Here is a 20,358-nt window from a genome sequence, read left to right on the forward strand (position 1 = left end):
GACGACCGACAGGCTTCCACGTCCCAGCCTGCCCCACGCCCCTCTTTGGGGCCCGGCACACTCAGCCCAGGTACAAGACTGACCACATCTGGCCTCAGCTCCTACCCGCCCCGCACCCCCGGGGGACGACCTGGATGGAGGGGTTCCCCCCAGGTTGGGCCACGCTGTGGGCTGGGAGGCGGGAAGGCGGCCTCGGGCGCCACCTACTGGACAGTAAAGCTCCTACTGGGCGTGCTGGGCGGAGGGAAGTCCGCTGCAGCCAAGGCGCAGGGCCGGCGGGCTCAAGGCGCATGCAGCGCAGGCGCCTCGATGATCACGCACGCGCGGACCAGCGTGCACGCACGCTGGCCGACACGTGCAGACCAGCGCGCGCACTCAGAGTTGCACAAGCGCCGCGATGAAGCTCTGGGAAAACAGCAGCGCGGTCACTGGAAGAAGCTGCTTCGCTCAAACCTTTCCCCGCGAGAACGCTGATACGCACATACCACTGCGCACACCTGCTCACCGCAGAAAAACTCATCCCAGGGGAGGGGAAATGGGCAGTTGCCACGGAAAAAAGCAGAGTTCGGGCAACCAGTGCTCCACCCTTCCCGGAAAGGAGTCCGAAAGTTTGCGACCTCGGCTGAGGTGAGCAAGGGTATGCAGAAATCTTGGGAAGCCGACCAGGAGCCTTGAGCGGATGAGTATTGGCACTAGAGGGCCCCCAACACCGCCGCGGTGCAGGGAAGTAGGGGGGCGGAGATGCAGCTTTGCTGCGCAGAGGCCCCGCCTCCATCAAGGCGAAGGCACTGCTCTGATTGGCACAGAAGTTCCCCCGCCCCAACCTGTGATAGGCCCCGCCCCCGACGATGCAGTGCTCTTGCTCTCTTTTGCCGCAGCCGCGGGCTAACTTGACTCACCCATGCGGAAGCCCGGCTCTGCTTTGCCGCAATAACCCCCATTCTTGCCTGAGGAAGACCCAGCCCCTTCTCTGCCAGGTCCGACCTCCTTTCCCACTCAAACCTTGCTTCGCCCCTCCAGCCCCAAGGGCTGGAAGGAGCTTACTGTATTCAGTCAACTGCCAGGTGTTCAGCGCCCCCTCCTTCCCTGAGTTGTTCGGGGCGGGGGGTGGTGCCTGGCTCGAGAAGGCCTTGCACGCTGGGGGAGACCGGGGTCCACTCGGGTCACCTTGGCCTGCAGTGTACGAGCCTTTACTTCTGGAAGTAGGAGGCTTATGACAGACGTGTGTGTAGGGAGAACAAACCGGTGGGCTCCAATTCTCTGGCTCAACGTGCGGGTTCCAGGATGGCCAGATCCTTTTTGGCTGAATTAAGACATTATTTACAACCCACAGTCTGCAGGGATTGCAAACTCGTGGCCCTTAGGTTGAATTTGGCCTGTAGAGATGTTTAACTTTCTAGCACAAGGTTTAAATATTTTTCATTTGATTCCAGTTGGCGACAGTCCCTTTCCCTCCCTGTTGTGTGCCTCCCATCCACTTCACTCATTTTCATGAACTGCCTGACCTCTGAGGAATTTGAGTTTGCCAACCCCTTGCCAGCTACCAGCACCTGATATCCATTTTTAGATGCCCAAACCAGGTTCACCATCTGGCTTGTGAAGAGGTTTATTCCTCTTTCCCGGGTGCCAAGCCACACACCTGGTTTTCTGAGCTTGATTTTCTGCTCAGAGACCAGTATTCTCATCTGCAGAGGTCACTTTAAATGCATTCCAGGCACAAGCCCAGAAGTGACAACGGAAGATGCCAGCCCTGTGTCAGACCGAATTCCTGACTGTGAGTGCCTGTGTGAGCACACACAGCTCATGGGCTCCACCCTCAGGACAGGGACAGAGCCATTTCCCCAGTGCCCAGTATCTCCCAGGCATCCAGCACGTGCCTCCATTCATTTCACTTGAAACTGTCCTCAAGGATTCCTTATTAGCCCCAATTTATGGATGAGAGAATGGAGGCCAGAGAGGCAGAGTTACCTGCCCTAGGTCACATTGCTGGGAAGTGGCAAAGGCCACATCCAGACCCGAGCCTGACTCCGAAGCCCAGTTCCTTTGGAATTTTCCAAAAGGGACTTGCTCTGAGGAGAGACAAACAAAACCCACCAACAACAGGAAAATGTGGAGGCAGCAGAGTGTAGATAACAGATGCTTGCGCAATTTCATGGAGACTGCAAGTGAGATTGTGTGTGTGTGGGGGGGTGTTGAGTGTGCACACTAACATATGGATGCAGGTGTATCTCTGTTCACACGTGTACATGGAGGTTGCCCACACGTTGTGTGCATTTAGTCATTCGACAGTGTGTGTTGCTCACCTGCTCTGTTCTTAGAAGTAAGGGGCTGCAGGGAACAGCCCTGCAGGTCACTGCCCTGGCAGAACTCATGTCCATGGATCAGCAAATATATGGATCAAGATAATTTTGGGTTTTATGGAGAACATAAAACAGAGCAGGGCTTCCCTGGTGGTGCAGTGGTTGAGAGTCCGCCTGCCGATGCGGGGGAGGCGGGTTCGTGCCCTGGTCCTGGAGGATCCCACGTGCCGCGGAGCGGCTGGGCCCGTGGGCCATGGCCGCTGAGCCTGCGCGTCCAGAGCCTGTGCTCCGCAACGGGAGAGGCCACGGCGGTGAGAGGCCCGCGTACCGCAAAAAAAAAAAAACAAACAAAAAAACAGAGCAATGTGATAGAATGTGACACAGTAAGGGTGGTGACCAGCATTCAATTGCGTGGTCAGGTCAAGCGTCTAAGGAGGCGAGGTAGAGCTGAAACCTGAATGAAAAGGAAGTGGCCTGGGAAATTTGGGGAGGGCGAGCATCACAGCACAGGAAGAGCCCTGCTGCGTCTTTGTGGACACGGTGTGTGTGGTTGGCGAGGCCACGCCTGGCCAGGCCTCTGAGATCTGTGGGTCCAGCCCCACCCCACCTGGTTCACACCTTCCTTTCCTTAGCCTGCTTCTTTCCTTCACCTGGACATCTGCCTGCAACTCTGCCTGTTGAAATCCTTCCCTCTTCTGAGCTTCCCCTAGTTCTCTAACCAGAACTGACTCCTCCTTGTCACCCCCATCCTCTCAGCTGTGCACACGGAGACCCCCTCCTCACACATGTCAGCATTCTGTGGACCTTTGCCGGCTGGGTAACCTGAAACTGCCCTCTCTCCTGATGAAGGGATGGGGGCTGTCCCTGTGCCCCACCATTCACCCATCTCCCTCCCTGTCTTCCCAACCCCACCCTTAGTAATGTGGCTCCACAGCCTTCTCTGGAACTTTATTTTTGTTTTCTCCCTTCCCTATTTATAGCTCTCTCCCCTCCGAACCATCCCTGCCTCCATCCTGTTGCCTAGAAACCAGCTCTGGGCTGAGGGTGGGGGAAGGCCAGGCCGAGCCCAGGCAGGGGGAAGGAAGACCTGTCACCCACTCCCCTTCTCGGTACTGCCCCCAGGTTCCCAGAAGCCCACCTGCCCTCTGCCCAGTACCCACAGGTGTTTTTTAAAGATAAAACAAAATGTGAACAACAGCCTTTTTTGTGAAGTCCTTCATGGCTTCTAAAGGGCATGATGCACATGATTGCACTCACGCCTCTCAACACCCTGCCCCACTGGAGGCCCAGGCCCATTTTTTCAGATGAGGAAACTAAGGCTTTGGAAAGCAAAGGTCCTCTGGGTCAAGACTTCTCAGTAGAAACTCCATGGCTCTGCACTTGTTAGCCATAGGACATTGGCCTGAAACATGGAAAAGAAGATTTAAAAGCATAAATGATTCCATAATCTGTTAGTTGTAGAAGGGTAAAGAGAAAAATTTTGTCATGATCCTGCCACACACCAAGCCACTAGGCAGGCCCCCTACCTTGCCACTCCCCCATGCCACTTCCAGTGCCCCAACCGTGGCCCCACCATGGCCCTGCCGTGCCCAACTGCAGCTTAACTCCAGCCCTAATGCTTACCTTCCACAGATTGGACCAAGAAGCCTAAGTTTGGTTCCTGGCTCTGTCACTTCGACTGTGTGACCTTAGATAGTTCATATAATCTCTTTGAGCTTCCGTTTCTTCAGCTCAAACGTAAGGATGATAATTTCCACTCCTAAGTATGCTATTAGCCCACTCGAGGACTAATAAGAGAATTAAATGCAATACTGATGAGAAAGTGCTTTGAAACTGTAGAATACTGTAACATGTGAGTGATCAATTAGAATAGTAAATATTGTTATTATTGTTGTTATTAGGGCCAAAAGGTGGGGCAGGGGAGCCAAAGTGGGCCCTGGGATCAGAGAGGGAGCCCCTTACCTGTGCCCAGGCAGAAGCGTCCACTTCCCTGTCAGAATGAGGGGCGTGGTCGGGGGCTGCCTGAGAGCACCTGCAGACCACTGAGGAGTAGAGGAGGGCACAGAGACCCTCCTGCTCAAGTGCCCATGCTCCCTGTCCCCATCCCCGACTGCCCCGCTCCCTGTCCGCTACCCAAGGCCCATCTCTGCCTTCAAAATAGGCTTTCTGGGCAGAGTGGGGGAGAGGGCTGCCAAGGAGCAGCTGGGCCATGATTCAGCCTGAGTCACCCATCCAAATGCCAGGGTGGCCCCCAGCTGGGCAGCAGCTGAGCCTACAGCTGCTGTGGGGAGGGGACCTTTGTGGGCAGCAGGCTGTGCTCATAGGTGCCTGGACGAGGGGCTCTCATGAAGATCAGGGCAGTGCTGTTGTGGGTCTGGGAGTGGTGCATATGAGGAGGTCAGGGTGAGGAAAATGACTCCATGGACATCAGTTACCTGCACTGACGGAGGAGGCAGGGTTTGTGTGTGTGTGTTTGTGTACACACGCACACCTGTGCACGCATGGCTGTTGCATGTATATCTGACTAAATGAAGAGGGGCTAATAGTGTGGGCAGGAGTTTGGCTGCCAGCTTTGTCACTTTCTGTGTGACCCTGGCAAGTTACTTAACCTCTATGAACTTTTGTTGCCTTATCTGTGAAATGGGAATAATAATAATATCAATCTCAGGTGGTTTTTCTTAAGGGTTAAATATAAAGAGATGACTGTAAAACACTTGGGCAGTCAGTAAATGGTACACCACCACCACCACCACCACCATCTAGGGGATACTGGGTTATGCCCTGCATGCATGAGGATGGATACATATCTGAGTGTATCCAGGGCTGTGTCCATACAAGCCTCAGGGGGTGAGGGGTCTGGGTGAGTGTTTCTTGAAGAAGCAGATGAATGTGTGTTGTGTGTGCACCTCTGAAGCAAAGAGAACTTTCCAGAAAGTTGGGTTTATATGGCATTGCCTGCCATGTGATCCTGCCCACCCTCCCACCTCTTTCTCCTTCTCTCCCTCCCTCTCTCTCTCCCCTTCTCTCTCTCTCTCCTCTCTGTCTCTCTCTCTCTCTCACACACACACACACACATACACACACCTTTCCTAGAAGCTGTGATTTACTGAAATTTGGCCTAGACCAGGACCAGTGTCCACGCAAGGGGTGAGGAACTGTGAATGCCACTGTACTGGAAATCTCAGACCTTCTCAAAGGCCTTTAGTCTCAAGCAAAGCTGGAATGGGGGCCAGATCCCAAGGGTGATGTGCCTGGATTTGAAAGCGGAACCATGTGTAGATATGAACATGAGATGTGCGTGTGTATTTGCATGTGTGTGGCGGTGGGGCTGGGGTGGCACTGGGGGGTGGCTGCTGTCTCTGCTCTGGTACAGTCTGCTTGTCTCCATGGTGCCTGTTGCCACACACACTTGCTTTTCAGAAAGTCACTGGGATTGTTTATTCCACCCCCAGCCTGGGCGCCAGCAAAGGAGCTGCAGGCATTTGTTTATCTTCTGGTGTGTATGAGTGTATATGGCTTCACGGAGGCAGACCAACCAGAGATATGCACGCACACACACTCACACTGGTGCGGGCAGTCATGTTGGTTGTCACAGTATGAGCCTGAACCCGATGAGCCACGGTCCGGGCCCAGGCAGACTCGCTCCACGTGGGGACAAAGATGACCCTCAGCAGCTCCAGGCAGACACACCACCAATTTAGCACCCCCTAAGGCTCCAAGGAAGGGGGAGAGCCAGTTGCCCTGGCTGTGGTCCTTTGCTCTACTTCTACCCCTGGAACTAATCACTGCACAGTGATTGGCCAGGCCTGGGTCACTGCCCATCCCTAGAAATGGCAGTGGGTCCATCCCACTCCACCACATGGACTGGAGTGAGGACGCGGTTCCTCAAGGAAAATGGAGGTCCTGTGGTCAGACAAGGGTACACAGTGCTGGGCTTGCCATACCCTGGCATCCACCACAAGTGTTACACTATGCTTGGTCCCTGGGGATTTTTTTCTCCCTGCATCCTCCTCAGAGCTCCGAGAGCTAAGAATTACAAATGATGAAGTTGAGGCCTAGAGAGACCTCAGTCAAGGCCACACAGCTAGCAACTGCCAAAGTCAGAATGTGAACCCACGCTGCCTACCTCCGTGCCCTTTTTGAGCTCCTGCTCCGCCTTGGCAGGTGTTTTGTTTTGTTGTCTGAAAATTTTCATTTTTAAACGTGTTTTTTATCAACAAGTCACCGTGGAACAAGAGTGGTTGGAGTGTGGCAAAGGGCACCGATGGAAAAAGGCCCTGACTGTGCACATGTAGCAGACATGGCCAGAGCTCTGACTACATCCCCTCAGATGACCATACTATTTCTGTGCCCACCAGTAGGACTCCCAACAGCCAGTACCCACATCATTATCGAAGAGCTGTCCTCGGGCTATGGAACCCACTTTGTCCACATGCACTGTGGGCTAGAAGTGCTTGGGAATTAACACACAGCCCCATGGGCTGGCTCTTCACCAATGTCTGCCAGATGCTGGGATATAAATACACCAGCTCCCTTGCCCTCAGCCAGGGGAATTCTGAGATGTGCATTTACCCCCTTTCCCAAGACTTCCTGCAGGATTAAGCCTCACTCACCCACTGTGGTAGCTGGCTTGATAACCACCTCTTATTGGATGCCTTCCCTTCCTGGGTCACCTTCCCACTCCCCTGCTGGTGTCCCTGCACCTCCCAAATAAACCATATTCCCTGAATCTTCATTTCAGGGTCTGTGAGCTGCCCCAGGGTGCTGGATCCCATCCTATCCTTCCACACTGAGCATCTGGGCCCAGGCATTATGATCTCCTTTCTTGGCATCTCCCTTTCCCTCTCTACTGTCCCCCTCCCATCAGGACTTGAATGCCTCCAATGCCCCTGTAGAGATTATCAGATCCCCTTTCTCCCTCCAAGCCCAAACTTGAGAGTCATCTACTTGCCCTCTCCACCTCCTTGCTCCCATTAACTCATCAGTCCCTGCCCCACCCCACCCCAGTCTGGCTTCCACCCCACCACTTCAGTAACCATGCTTTCATCAAATTTCCATTATCTTTTTTTCAAGTCCAGAGGACAACTCTCAGGCTGTATCTTGCCTTCCTGATGCAGTTTACCCTGACCTCCTTCTGGAATGTTCTCTCCCCTTGGCTTCTGAGACATCACACTCTCCTGGGTTTCTTCTGGTTTCTCAGACCACTTTTTCTCATTCTTCTTTTGCAGCCTCCTTTTCCCTTAATGTTGATGTTCCTCAGGATGGGCCCTTGTCTCACCCTATTTTGGCCTATACTCTCCCCTCATGTACCAACACACCTCTCCTGACCTCCATCACCAGCTCCCTGGTCTGTCGCCAGGCCTCGCCACTTCAGAGCTCAGTTTTGGACTCGGATGTCTCAGTGTGGCTGTTTCACAAGTCCCTTCTTTCCCCAGGGTTCATCAGGTATCTGTCCTCCAACCATTTGGCTCCCCAAGGCAGAACCTCAGAGGGGCAGCAGAATCCTCTCTCCACTCACACTCACATCCACCCCATGATGTAGACATGTTGACTTTACCCCTAAATAGTTATCAGATCTGGCCCCTCCTCTCCATCCCAATGGTTCAGGCATCATTACCTCTCACCTGGGCAGCTGCTACGGCCTCCTCACTCATGCCCTGATCCTGCTCCCATCCGCACTTGCCCTGCCCCGGGGTGGGGGTGTGGGGGGCTTTTTAGATCACAGCCACGTTCTTGCTACTTTTCATGTCTTGTGAACCTGCCCAAGCCTCGATGTCTTCATCTGTATCATGGAGCCGATGATGTTTACCTTGAAGGACTGTAGGGAAAGTAAAATGAAACGATGAGCGTAGAAAAGGGTTTGTAAACTGTGAAGCGAAGTGCCTTTGTGGCAATGAATGAGCAATTTTCAGGGCCAGAGACGTGGGGAAGCCGCCCTTGCATGAGTGTTGTCCGTGGTGCTGAAAATTGGTTCTGTGCTCCCGTTATTGGCTTCCCTGGGATGCTGGCTAAAGACGTCATCCGTTAGATTTTTTTTTTTTTCTTCTTCATTTGCCATCTAGATTTAAAAAAAAAAAAAAAAGAATTTTTTTTTTTAACGATCACGGTGACTTATGGTTCACCAGGTAAGTGAGAGGAATAGAAAGTAAGGGTGAAGCTTGAAGTTTCAGGAGTTAACTTCACTACTAACGCAGACAACTGATTTATCATCAGTATCTCAGTTTTCTTATCTGAAAAACGGGGATATAATACATTAATATTAACTTGCTTATAAGTGATTGGAAATTGAAATTAGATGAAACCGGAAAACAAAATTAAGGTAACATTAGTTGTTAGGTTAACTTGCGGGCTTTACCATAAAAACACTGCCCCTAAATAAGCATTATATTAACGTTAGTTGTTACCATTTTTAGTAGGTGGTTTCACAGTACAAGCGAGAGGGCTTTATCACCTCTTGGCCATTACAGACATTTTTTCTTCTCTGGGAAGTCAAAGGCGAGGGGACAATTTCTCTGCTGAGAAAAGTTAAGGCAGGGTGGGCAGCAAGTCCTCCTGTCCTTGGCAATTCAGATTCAGCTGGAAGGCCCTTAACACCTACTTCAGGCTCCTTCATCCTTCCGAGACCACTTACTGTGAGGTGATTAATGTTAGTCCCACCTTACAGATCGGGAAATTGAGACTCGGAGAGGTGAAATGATTTGCTTGAGGGTACCCAGGAGGAGGAGAACCCGGCTTGCATAGACTAGAAGGTGGGCGGGCACCCCGGCTAGGGAGGCCGGTAGCGGGGAAATCGAAGGCGCTCCCCCGACCACGCAGGTCCCTCCACTCCCGGGAGCGTGGGTGGAGGCGAGACAAAGGGGGCGGAGGCGGGGCGAGGTGAGGGGGAGAAGGCCGGAAGTACGGCCAAGGCGGAGGCGGGAAATTCCGCGCAGGGGGAGCTCGGAGATCGCGCAGACCTGGGTCCCGCTCCAGGGGCCGAGTATCCGCGGACAAGCGGCTTCCCCTCTCTGGGCCCCAATTTCCTCCTCGGTGAAACAAGCAGACAGCGTTCACCGGGCTGGATTGAGTGAGATCTGATAGCGCGCCCCTCCCTCAACAGGGGCGAAGCAAATAGGCAGCCTCTCCACCCCTTAGTCTCCTGTCTGTGAAATGGGAACCAGGTCGAGGAGGGCGGGGAACCCAGGAGCCCAGCGGCTGTGGTGAGGGACGGCAGGCGAGGGGCGCCCCTCCCTCCTTTGGGCCCCTGCTTCCCTGCGGGCACCGCCCCCTCCCGGGTTCTGAGGCCGCGAGTCGGCCAGTGCGCATGCCCGGGGCGGGGCGCGGGGCTGGAGCGCGTAGCTGGCGCGGAGGACGGCGTAGCGGAGTCCGCGGGTCCGCCCGCCAGCCCTGCCGGAGGCAGCCGAGGCAGCTTGGGCGGCGGCGGTGGCGGTAGCGGTGGCGGTGACGGGAGTCGGAGCGCAGCGCGCCGGGGAGACGGAACGGCGGCACAGCCGGGTAAGCGCCGCGCCTGCACCTGCTGCCCGCTCCAGGTGGGCGGTGTCGACCGCCTTCTTCGGCTCGCGGCCGCCCCAGAGCCGCTGTCCAGGGTCCTCGAACCTCCTGGGTGGCGGGGTTTGGGCACCGTGCGCAGCGTGTGTCTGGCGTGCGCCCGGGTGAATATACGCGCGCGGCCGGTGCGGCGGGTGTCCATTTCCAGGTTCCACTCAGGGGCGGGGCGGGGGTGGGTCCGCAGTCCTGGCCGAGCACCCGAGGGGCCCTGCGGGCCAGCCCACACTGTAAGACCCCGGCCCCGCTCCTGGCCTCGCCGCTGACTGCCGCTTTGTTTGGCGCGGTGGTGCGGGAGGGGACGCTTCCCGCCACCGCGGGGAGGGGTCCGCCCGCGTTGATTCATTTTCCCCCTGGAGCGAGCTCGGCGCTCGAGTGGTTCTATTGGCACCATGGAGCACATTCGCTGTCGCACGCTCAGTGTGGACTACACGCTGGGGCTCCATCACACACACTGTCACACACTCACCGCTCGAGGCCACAGGTCTACACCCACTGTGTCCCTTGATCATTCCATCAGACTCATACACATGGTCACCTGTGCACCCACCCCGTACACCTTTGGTACACACCCAGGCATAGCTACACACTCACACCAGCCATTGCCTATCACAGCACACTCAGCAATACTCCCCGATCACAAAGCACTCGCAGCCATCCTGCTCTGGCCTGCTTGCGCCTATTCACGTCATGGTATCCCTCATGTACCCCCGGACCCCGGAGCAGGCGTGTCACACACTCCGTCACACACTTTTAGCTTGCTCTCCACACACACACACACCCACTCCTGCATGTCTAGTCTTGCTCTCCTGTGGATAGACGGACGGATGGTCTGGAGGCCATTTCTGGAAGGAAGACTGGTTATCACCCTTTGCTAGACTCCATCTCCCCTCCAGCCCCAGGGAGGAAGCTTTGCTGCTCTGAGGGTTGTAGGAGACAAGCGGATGAGAGAGTGAAGTACAGCACACCAGGATCGTAACACACACACACACTCTTTCTCACACACCTGCTGAAGTACCACAAGCCTTTGTCAGTCTTATCACCATGGGAGGAGGTGTTTGCAGGTGCCTGGCGCCCTGGCTCCAATTAGGGAAGAAATCCTGAAGGGAAAATAACTGGCTGGTCAGGTCTCTGGGCCTGAGTGAGCATTCACAGGGGCTTCTCTGCCTGGGGGCAGGGCACAATCACTTGTGCACATACCCAGGCCATCCCTCCAATGAGTGAGGCTCTGAGGCCATGTGGCCACACATGTGCATACCCACAGGGTCCAAGTGGCCACCATGAGACACAGGGCATTCTGCACATGTGCACACCAAGTTATTGAGCAGAAGGTAGGAGCCAGGCCCTGGCTCCCCAGGCTGGCCTAAGCTGGTGCAGATGTCCACAAGCCACCTAGGTGCTCTCCTGCATGCTGGGTGAGCCAGCCCATACAACCGGGGGTCATTTCAATCTTTTACCTCAACCGGGCGGGAGAAGTGCGCAGGCTTATCTGCTCATAGCGTGTTCCCAAAGGCGGGTTCCCGCACGGAGGACACTCTTGCTTCCTTTCCTAGACGTTCCCTCACACTGTTGCCTATTAGGTCCAGGGGATTGGGAGGACCCTTGGCATGACCCTGAAGAGCAGAAAGGGGTCTTAAGAGCCAAGCATCAGTGTCCAGGATCTCAGCTGATATGAGTGGGAAGAACCAGGCTTTGGATTCAGACAAAACAGGCTTTGAATTAGAGCCCCCCATCCCAGCTGTGTGCCCTTGGTCAAGTCTTTTCTCCCTCTGACCTCAGTGTCATCTGTGAAATGGGATGATAATGCCCCCCTCGTGAGATTGTTGTGGAGTCCAGGTGCTAAAATGAGCCTGAGAATGCTGCGTCCAGGGCTGAGCGCACAGTGGGAGAGTGATGGGGCTGGGTTCCAGTGGGAGATGGGAGGTGAGGAGGTAGGGCCCCAGGCCTGAGTTGCCTTTTGGCGAAGAGGCTGGCCGATACCGAGGCTTCTTTGAGAACCAGGAAAAGTCTAGCAGAACTGTGAGCAGCAGAGCCTCTGGGAATGGTATCTTGGCAGATCTTAAACCCAGGGCTCAGCCAGCTCTACTAAATATAGCTACATCCTCTCCCCCATTTCACAGATTGGGAAATGGAGGTTCAGGGTGTGGAAAAACTCACCCAAAGTCATGTAGGAAGTCAATGACTAAGCTGGGGCTTGACCCCACATCTTTCTAACTCCCTGGCCAGGCTCTCTGTCCCAATCCGGGACCTTATCCCGTATCAGAGAATTGTGAGCTGAGAACTAAGAAGCCGGCCTCTTCCAGGAGGACTTTTGGAAGGGGTATGTTACCAGCTGGGCCATGCCTGCCTCTTGGAACCTCAGTTTCCTTCTCTGGAAAATAAGAACACAACATCTGCCTGGAAAGTGTATGGGATCTGCACATAATAAGCATAGTAAGGGCTTGAGGTCACCTCCCACCTTTCTTGGCATCTAGGTCAAGGGTCAAAACTCAGGTGACTACCGGCCAGGTGGGCAGCATGCATGAAGGGCTGCTATAAGAAGAATGATGGTGCAAATCAGTGATCAGTGGCAGTGGGCAGTCAACCTCAGTGTCCAGGACACCACTGGGAGGGGTAGAGATGGTGGCTAATTGGAGAGTGTACCCCCAACTAAGGACGTAGCCACTGCTTGGCTCCAGCTGACTGCTGCCATGCAGGAAGCATGCTCAGATTGCCAAGTTTTAGTTTTCCAAGAGAAGCTAGAAATCTGATTTTTACATGAAACCTTCTAATTTTTAAATGTTGATGACTAAATTCCTTAAAAAAATTTTTTAAGCACTCTGAGTTAAGCATGTCTAAGGGTGAGGTTTTGCCAGTTTGTGCCTGTGCTGCTGGCCCTCCCTCCCCTGCCCCCTCCTGGGACCACAGCTGGGCTCTGACAGGCTGAGTAGATAAAAACAGGCCTTGCATGTACACAGCCCAGACCTAAAGTAGCAGAGACGTGCACACCCCTCACCTTTAATTCTCCCTGCAGCCCTGTGGGAGCAGGGGGTAGGTTTGTTAGGGTCCCCAGTGAGGAGATGGGACTGGCCTGAGGTCACAGAGCTGGTAAATCAGGGAGCTGTCCCAACTTACTACCCATGCCTCACCCAGGGGTAGGGAGCCTGTTGGAGGGGCTGGTGTGAGAGGACCCCAGGGCTGAGCTACCAGGGGTGAAAGGAAGGGTGGTGAAGACTCAGAGCACACCTCCTATAGCCCTTGGTGACTCCTTCCAGTTCCAGCCCAAGCTCCCCATACACCTGCCATTTTTATGCTGATGAAAACCAGATCCGAAGAATTGCAGCAGACCTCTCCTGTGTTTCAAACCTGTCTCCCAGCAGCCTCCTGGCTATCTCCCCTATAAGTCCCCCAGGTACCCCAGTTCAACTTCCCATAACCCAGTCCCGCACCATCCTCTGCAAACTGCCCCTCCCCCCATGCCCCCATTTTGGTGATAACCCTTATCCCCCCAAGTCTCATATGCCCAAAGCTTGGGGGACCCAGTCGTGAACAATACCAGCTGAGTCCCCATCCAGGGACCTGAGAGCTAGGCGGGGACCCAGAGGTGTAAAGGGCTACAAGCAGAATGACAAGAGTCTGGTTAGGGGCAGAACAAGAGGCCACAGGGACCCTGAGGAAGCTGGTAGGCAAAGAAGGCTCACTGGAGGAGGAGGCATTTAAACTGAGGACTGAAGGTTTAATAAAAGCCAAGCGGGAAGGTGTGTAGAGGCCAAGATTGGAAAGAATGTGAACCCATGGTTGAACCCAAAGAGGTTTCGTGTGTGTGTGTGTGTGTGTGTGTGTGTGTGTGTGTGTGTGTGTGTGTGTGTGTGTGTACACATGCTTTGGGGGATGGAGTGCATAATGAAAGATAAAGCCCAGCAGGTGAGTAAATACACAGGGGCTTAGAAGCACATTGAAGAGTTGGAACTTGACCCTATAAGTAACAGGGAGTCATTAAAAGTTTTTTTTTTTTTCCTGTTTTTAAAAAAATATGTGCACACAACCAAAATTCAAGTGTCGCAAAGGGGCATTCAAAAAAAATCCCTTCCACCTCCAGATCCCTGGTCTCGCTTCAAAGGCAATCACTGCTAAAAGTTTCATGGGTTTCCTTCCAGAAATTTTCTCTTTATAAATAAACCTACAGATGTGTATTTGTCCTTGTCCTTGCCTACCCGCATGGGATCCCACTAGCCATGCTATCCTCTGGCTTTTTTTCACTTAATTTATCTTGGGCATCTTTCCTCATCACTCCACACATTCTAACAGCTGTGGGGGAGGGGAGGTCCTCTGTGCTTGTCCCACATTTTACAAACCCACTTCCTGGTTTTCTTCTTATCACCAGCCATGTTCTCAATGCACCATTTGTCTGTCTTCAAGACCACCCCAGAGGTGGGCTTGCTGGCCCAAATGCTGTATGCATTGTAAACTGATATGAATTGATAAATGTCCTTCCAAAAACATTACAACCAATTTACTTCCCCCGAAAAAGCAAGGAGGGTTTTGAGCCAAGGAGTGGCATGGTTGGACTAACATCATAGACAGGTCGTTCAGTCATTCATTTAACGAATATTTATTGGGAGCCACTTGCTTACTATGTGCCAGTCATTGTTCTCAACCCTGAGACCACATCAGTAAACACAGCAAAGTCCCCACACTTCTGGAGACGACATTCTGATGGTAGAGACAAATCACGAGCAATAAACAAACATATGCAATATGGTGGCTGGAGACAGGTACCATGAAGAAAAACTGATCGGGGCAAGGGGGATGGAAAGCGTCAGCCAGTGTTGTGAAGGAGGCTATTTTACACAGGTTGGGTCACGGAAAGCTTCAGGGAGATGCAGATGTTGGGAAGGAAAGCATTTCAGGCAGAGGAGACAGCGAGTGCAAAGGCCCCAAGGCAGTGGGTTCAAGGATCAGCGGGGCAGCCAGGGTGACTGAAGCAGGGTAATCACAGGAGAGCAGTAGGAGACAAGGCCAAGAGCGGTGACGGGGCCAGAAAATGCAGGAACTTGTGGGCTATGGTAAGGAGTTTACTTCTACATTGTATGAGATGGCGAGACATTGCATGGTTCTGGGCAAAGGAGGGGCATGATCTACCTTGAGTTTTACTAAGATCCCTCTGATTCCTGTGTTGAGAAAAAACTATATGGGGTGAAGGAAAAAGCAAGGATAATCCAGGTGGGAGAAAGTGCAGGTTTGGCTCAGGTAGTGGCCAAATTCTCGATATATTTTGAAGGTAGATCCATTATGTTTTGCTGATGATGGGATGCCGGGTGTGAGAAAAAGTCAAGGGATATTGGCCTGAGCACCAGCAATATGGCTTTGGAGAAGATGGCAGGAGGAATAGGTCTGGGGGGAATTGGGAACTCTGCTTGCTTTGGCCGCTGAGTGTATAATAAAGCAGAGTTGCATGCAGATCCAGCTGCCTGCCAGACCCTCTCCCTGATATCCCCCAGGCACCACACACTCAGCTTGTCCAAAATGCAACTCCCCCTTTTCCCGGATCTGTCGTCCAGCACCCGCCACCCTAGCCAGCATCCTGCAGGCCACCCCCACCATCACCTCTTACCGCCAGCTGGTTCCTGTTAGTTTCCCTCAGACCTCTCAATCCTGCCAACTCTTCATTCCCACAACCTTCGCTGTACCATCTCTCATCTAGACTGTTGCAGAGAAGGGGCTGGGTAAACGAATGAAGAATTAGATGAATGAGAGATTGAATAAATGATTGGGCAGCCCCTCCCCTCCAGCCTCCACACCATCCCTGAGCAACCTTTGAAAACACACATTTCAGACTGTGTCCTTTCCTTGACTGTAAACCATTCCCATCTCCCCAGGGCCTACACAGACATAAACTGGTGATCTGCAGACATATTTTGTTTGGGCCACATACTGGTTTTTTTTTTTTAATCTTGAATTAATTGGGACATTTTACAGTAAACTTCTATATTTCCCACTTCTGACTGATACTACTAAGATGCATTTCTCCAGGGCAGTACTTGGCTGATGGAGTATGGCTCCCCCTTTAGACAGGGCATGTGCTCTCCACTTTGCCTTAGTCCCCACCACTCCCTACTGTTCTGTACCCAGTCTGTTTCCCTCAATTAAATTACCTACCTGGCTCCTATGGCATCAGAATTTGTGACCCATGGCCTAAAGGAGAAAAGCATAACTTCTAGGTAGCATGTTGCATGGGGTGGGCTGATAAGGGAGGGGTGATGGTAGATGGAGTGGAAAAGTTAGACTGTGGCCAAGTTGTGAAGGGCCTTGAATGCCATTTTAGGAAGCCTGACCTTTATCCAGAGGGCCACTGGGAGCAGTGAAGCAGGGGAATGACATAGTTGGGTTCATGTTTTTAGCCCAGACCCTATGGGCAGGAGGGGACCAGACAAAGGCAGAGAACGTGGTGAGAAGCCCCACCTGCTAGAAAGAGAGTGAGAGGGAGGAGGGCCAGATGGAGGCTCCTCCCCACTGGATCCCCTCTGAGTCTGAGTCTGCTCTCTCTGTGTTTCAGAACCAGACAGAAACCTGGGGCCCAAGCATGGTCATGAGGGCAGTTGGGCAGCGCTGAAGACCCAGCCTGGCTCCAGCTGCTTCGAAAGGACTCCAGCCCCCCAGGACCCCAGCCCACAGCCCTCTGCTGCCCACAGGATGGGAGCCTGGGGGCTGGGAGCCCGGCCATGAGGGACTGCTGCCCCTCCCAGCAAAAGGCCAGCCCTGCGCTCCCAAGGCACACCCCTGCCCAAAGCCCAGGCATGGACACAGCAACCCCACTGGGGCTGGGGAAAGGGCATCGTGCTCTGAGGGCCCTGGCAGGAGTTTGGCCTTCCCCTCCCTGACCTGCATCCCTCCCCAAGAGGCAGCCGCCAAGGAGACATTAGGGACACATGGAGCCTTGATCTCAGGGACACCAGAAACCACCTTCTCTGGGAAGCCAGAGCCTGTGTCCTCAGTGAAAACTGACCCTTCACCCTCAGAAAACAGAAATCCTATGTTATTACAGAAGATGGATTCCAAGTCTTCAAAGCAGGCAGATTCCATTTCCATAGGAAAAGAAGATGCCGGGTCCTTGAGGAAGGCAGATCCCATGTTTACAGGAAAGACGGAGCCTGTGGCTTCTGGAAGGATGGATCCTGTGACCCCAGAAAAGGAGGATCCTGGATCATTGGGAAAGGTAGATCCTGAGTGCTCCAGCAAGGTGGATACAATGTCTGCAAGGAAGGAGTATCCTGTATCCTTGGGCAAAGTGGATCCTGCATTCCCAAAAAAGGAGGAGCCCAGGTATTCAGGAAAAGACCTTCAAGTGTCCTCAGAAGAGGTGGGTCCTGCATCTGCAGGAAAGACAGATCTTGTATCCTTGGGAAAGAGAGATCCTGAGCTATCTGAAAAGGTGGATCCCGTGTCCTTGGAAAACACGGATTCTGCATCTGTAGGAAAGACAGATCCCGGGTCCTTGGGTATGCTGACTCCAGGGTCATCAGGCAAAATCAAGCCTGTATCCCCTGGAACAGTGGCTCTGGGGTCATCTGGAAGGGTGGATCCTACTCACTTAGGGATGACAGAGCCTGCATCTATGGTTAATGCAGAAACCGTGTCCTCTACAAAAGAGGACCCTCAGTTCCTGGGAAAGATGGATCCTGCCTCCTCAGGAAAGCAAGAGTCCATGTCTATGAGAATGACAAAAACCATGTCTACTGGACAGGTGGATACCATGTTTTCAGGAAAGATGGATCCTACATCTTTGAAAAACATGGACCCTGTGTCTTCAGGCAAGACGGGTCCAGTTTCTTTGGGAAAAGTGGATCCTGTGTCCTCAGGAAAGCCAGAGCCCTTTTCTCCTGGACAGGCAGAACTGATGTCTGTGGGAAAGACAGAAACTGCATCCTCAAGAAAGGAGGACCCAGTGTCCTCCAGAAAGGGGGATCCCATTTCTGTGGGAAATACAAAAACATCATCTTCTGGAAAAGTGAATCCTGAATCATCAGGAAAGATAGACCCTGTGTCCTCAGGCCCAGCGGGTCCCCCATCCTCTGTAAAAACTGAGACAGTGACTGGAGGAAAAGCAGATCCACTGTCTTCAGAAACGTCAGGTCCTGTGGCCCCTGGAAAGGTGGGTCTCATGGCCTCAGGGAAGGCTGATCCCCCGACCTTGGGTAAAGTGGACCCTGTGTGCAAGGGAAAGGCAGAAACTGTTCCCCCTGGAGACATGAACTCCGAGTCTGCAGGAAAGGTGGCCCCCACGACCCTAGGAAAAACAGTCCAGGCATCCTCGGGAAAAGCAGAAGCTGTCCCAGAGGGAAAGGTGGATCCTCTGCCTCTAGAGAAGGGCAATCCTATGAACTCCACGAAGGTGGATCCCGGGGCTTCAGGGAAAGCAGAACCCAAGTCTGAGGGCAAAGCAGAAACAAGGCCCCCTGGGCAGGAGGGCACCGCCTCATCAGGAAAAGCAGAGGCTAAATCTTTGCAGGAGAAGCCGCTGACCTCGGAGAAGGGGGATCCTGGATCCTCTATTGTCTCTGGGAAGTTGGAGCCTGTAGCCCTGGGGAAGACTGACTCTGCGCCTCAGGGAAAAGGGGAACCCCCATCCTCGGGGAAGCAGGCCCACCTGACCCTGGAGAAGGCGGAGGCCTCCTCCTCCAGGCAGGCAGATGACAAACCCTGCGGCTCCGCTTCTTACCCCGCGGATAGCGGGGGTCGCGTGGAGCCAGCGCCACTGCCCAGCTCCGAGGCCTGCAGCCTTGGCCAGAAGGACCCGGCGGCCACTAGGGCCGAGAGAAACCCGGGCCTGGAGGCCGTAGCGCCGTCGCCGGGGCCGCGAACTCGCGACAACTTCACCAAGGCGCCGTCGTGGGAGGCGAGCGCCACGCCGCCACGCGAGGACGCGGGCACGCAGGCGGGCTCGCAGGCCTGTGTGTCGGTGGCCGTGAGCCCCATGTCTCCGCAGGACGGCGGGGGCGGCTCGGCCTTCAGCTTCCAGGCGGCGCCGCGCGCACCCAGCCCCGCGCCCAGGCCGCCCTCTCGCCGGGACGCGGGCCTACAGGTGTCACTGGGCGCCGCTGAGACGCGCTCCGTGGCCACGGAGCCCATGACGCCGCAGGCCGCCGCGCCGCCCGCCTTCCCCGAAGTGCGGGTGCGGCCGGGTTCCGCACAGGCAGCCGCCGTGGCGCCCCCAGAGGCCGCTGAGCCGGTGCGCGACGTGAGCTGGGACGAAAAGGGCATGACGTGGGAGGTGTACGGCGCCGCCATGGAGGTGGAGGTACTGGGCATGGCCATCCAGAAGCATCTGGAGCGACAGATCGAGGAGCACGGCCGCCAAGGGGCGCCCGCGCCGCCGCCCGCTGCGCGTCAGGGCCCGGGCCGTGCGGGCTCCGTGCGCACCGCGCCCCCAGAGGGCGCAGCGAAGCGCCCACCCGGCCTCTTCCGCGCGCTGCTGCAGAGTGTGCGCCGGCCGCGGTGCTGCTCACGGGCCGGACCCACGGCCGAGTGATCTGCTCCCCTTTTGTACGCCCGGGTTTCCAACCTTCTCAGGCTCCCTTCTTGACCCCAGACCCCTAGAAGGGATCCCCTCGACGCGTGACAGGCCTCCGAGGGGCGGGCAGCCTCTAGGGTCTTATCTTGTCTTTCCAGCCCCCTCCCCTCCTAAACACACAAATGAACGCCCTCTACCCGGCTCCCTCGTGGTCATGAGCCCACGAACCCAGCCCTGACACCCCACTGTCCCCTCACAGCCCTCAGTTCCACCCCCTCCCGGTCACACTGGGCAACCTCTGGGGACCCGCTCAGCACCCACGCTCCCAGCCCTGAGAGCTGAGGCAGGCTCCTGAGATGTCCAGACTGGTGCACTGTGGTCTCCAGCGGCGGCCAGGTCCCCAGAACGGGAGAGACTGTGTACAAAAACCCCAAGTGTGCGAGGATTGACATGTGAGACCCCCCGATGTGCAAGGCCCCGGGTGTATGCGAGTGCATGTCCATGCAGCGGGCTGGCCCCATGGCCTGGGCATCTCTTGCATGCTGGTAGTTGTCCCCAGTTCCTGTCTCCCCCTCACCTGGCCCAATCCGCAACCCTATCCCCACCCCCACTGGACACTGGTCCACAATTCGCAGACAGGCCAAAGGCAGCTGCAGGAGTGCCCTGGGGGCGCAGCTGAGTCACAGAAAGGGGAGAGGGCTCAGACAGGTCCGGGGATCAGAGTCAGAGGCTCACAGACAGCCTGGGTGACAACTGGTCTTGGGTATTGGGGGCAGGATGGAGAGCTCATTCTACAACCACCGTAGTCCCTGAAAGACCACCCTCTCCAGCCCTCGGTCCCCCAGTGCTGTGAGCCCCACAAGTCCCTTGTGACAACTCAGTTCCCGTGTCCCACCCCTCCAGCCGCGGTTTTTGGCTACAAACTGTCACAATATATACATTGGTAATAAAATACTCCCCCAACTCTTGTCAGCTGTGATTGGCTACAAGCAGACGGGGGTGGAGCAACATGATATCTTATTA

The 20,358-nt window shown here is 54.7% G+C and overlaps 1 protein-coding gene across 2 annotated transcripts; it reads left to right on the top strand.

Moving 5' to 3' along the window:
- Positions 1-95: 95 nt before the first annotated feature.
- GPRIN1 (G protein regulated inducer of neurite outgrowth 1) lies at positions 96-20,303 on the top strand. Of its 2 annotated transcripts, none has more exons than XM_067732762.1 (2): positions 96-627; positions 16,381-20,303. In XM_067732762.1, the coding sequence occupies exon 2, from the start codon at positions 16,858-16,860 to the stop codon at positions 19,351-19,353; it is 2,496 nt and encodes an 831-aa protein (XP_067588863.1). In that variant the 5' UTR covers positions 96-627; positions 16,381-16,857; the 3' UTR covers positions 19,354-20,303. The 2 variants fall into 2 exon arrangements, with proteins under 2 accessions (XP_067588863.1, XP_067588862.1); XM_067732761.1 differs by lacking the exon at positions 96-627 and adding an exon at positions 9,240-9,794.
- Positions 20,304-20,358: the final 55 nt, after the last annotated feature.

This window comes from Pseudorca crassidens, chromosome 3 (assembly GCF_039906515.1).
Source record: "Pseudorca crassidens isolate mPseCra1 chromosome 3, mPseCra1.hap1, whole genome shotgun sequence".
Lineage (NCBI taxonomy): Eukaryota > Metazoa > Chordata > Mammalia > Artiodactyla > Delphinidae > Pseudorca > Pseudorca crassidens.

Coding starts and splice junctions, on each gene's coding strand:
- GPRIN1 (XM_067732762.1), top strand. CDS start 16,858: ATGTTATTACAGAAGATGGATTCCAAGTCTTCAAAGCAGGCAGATTCC.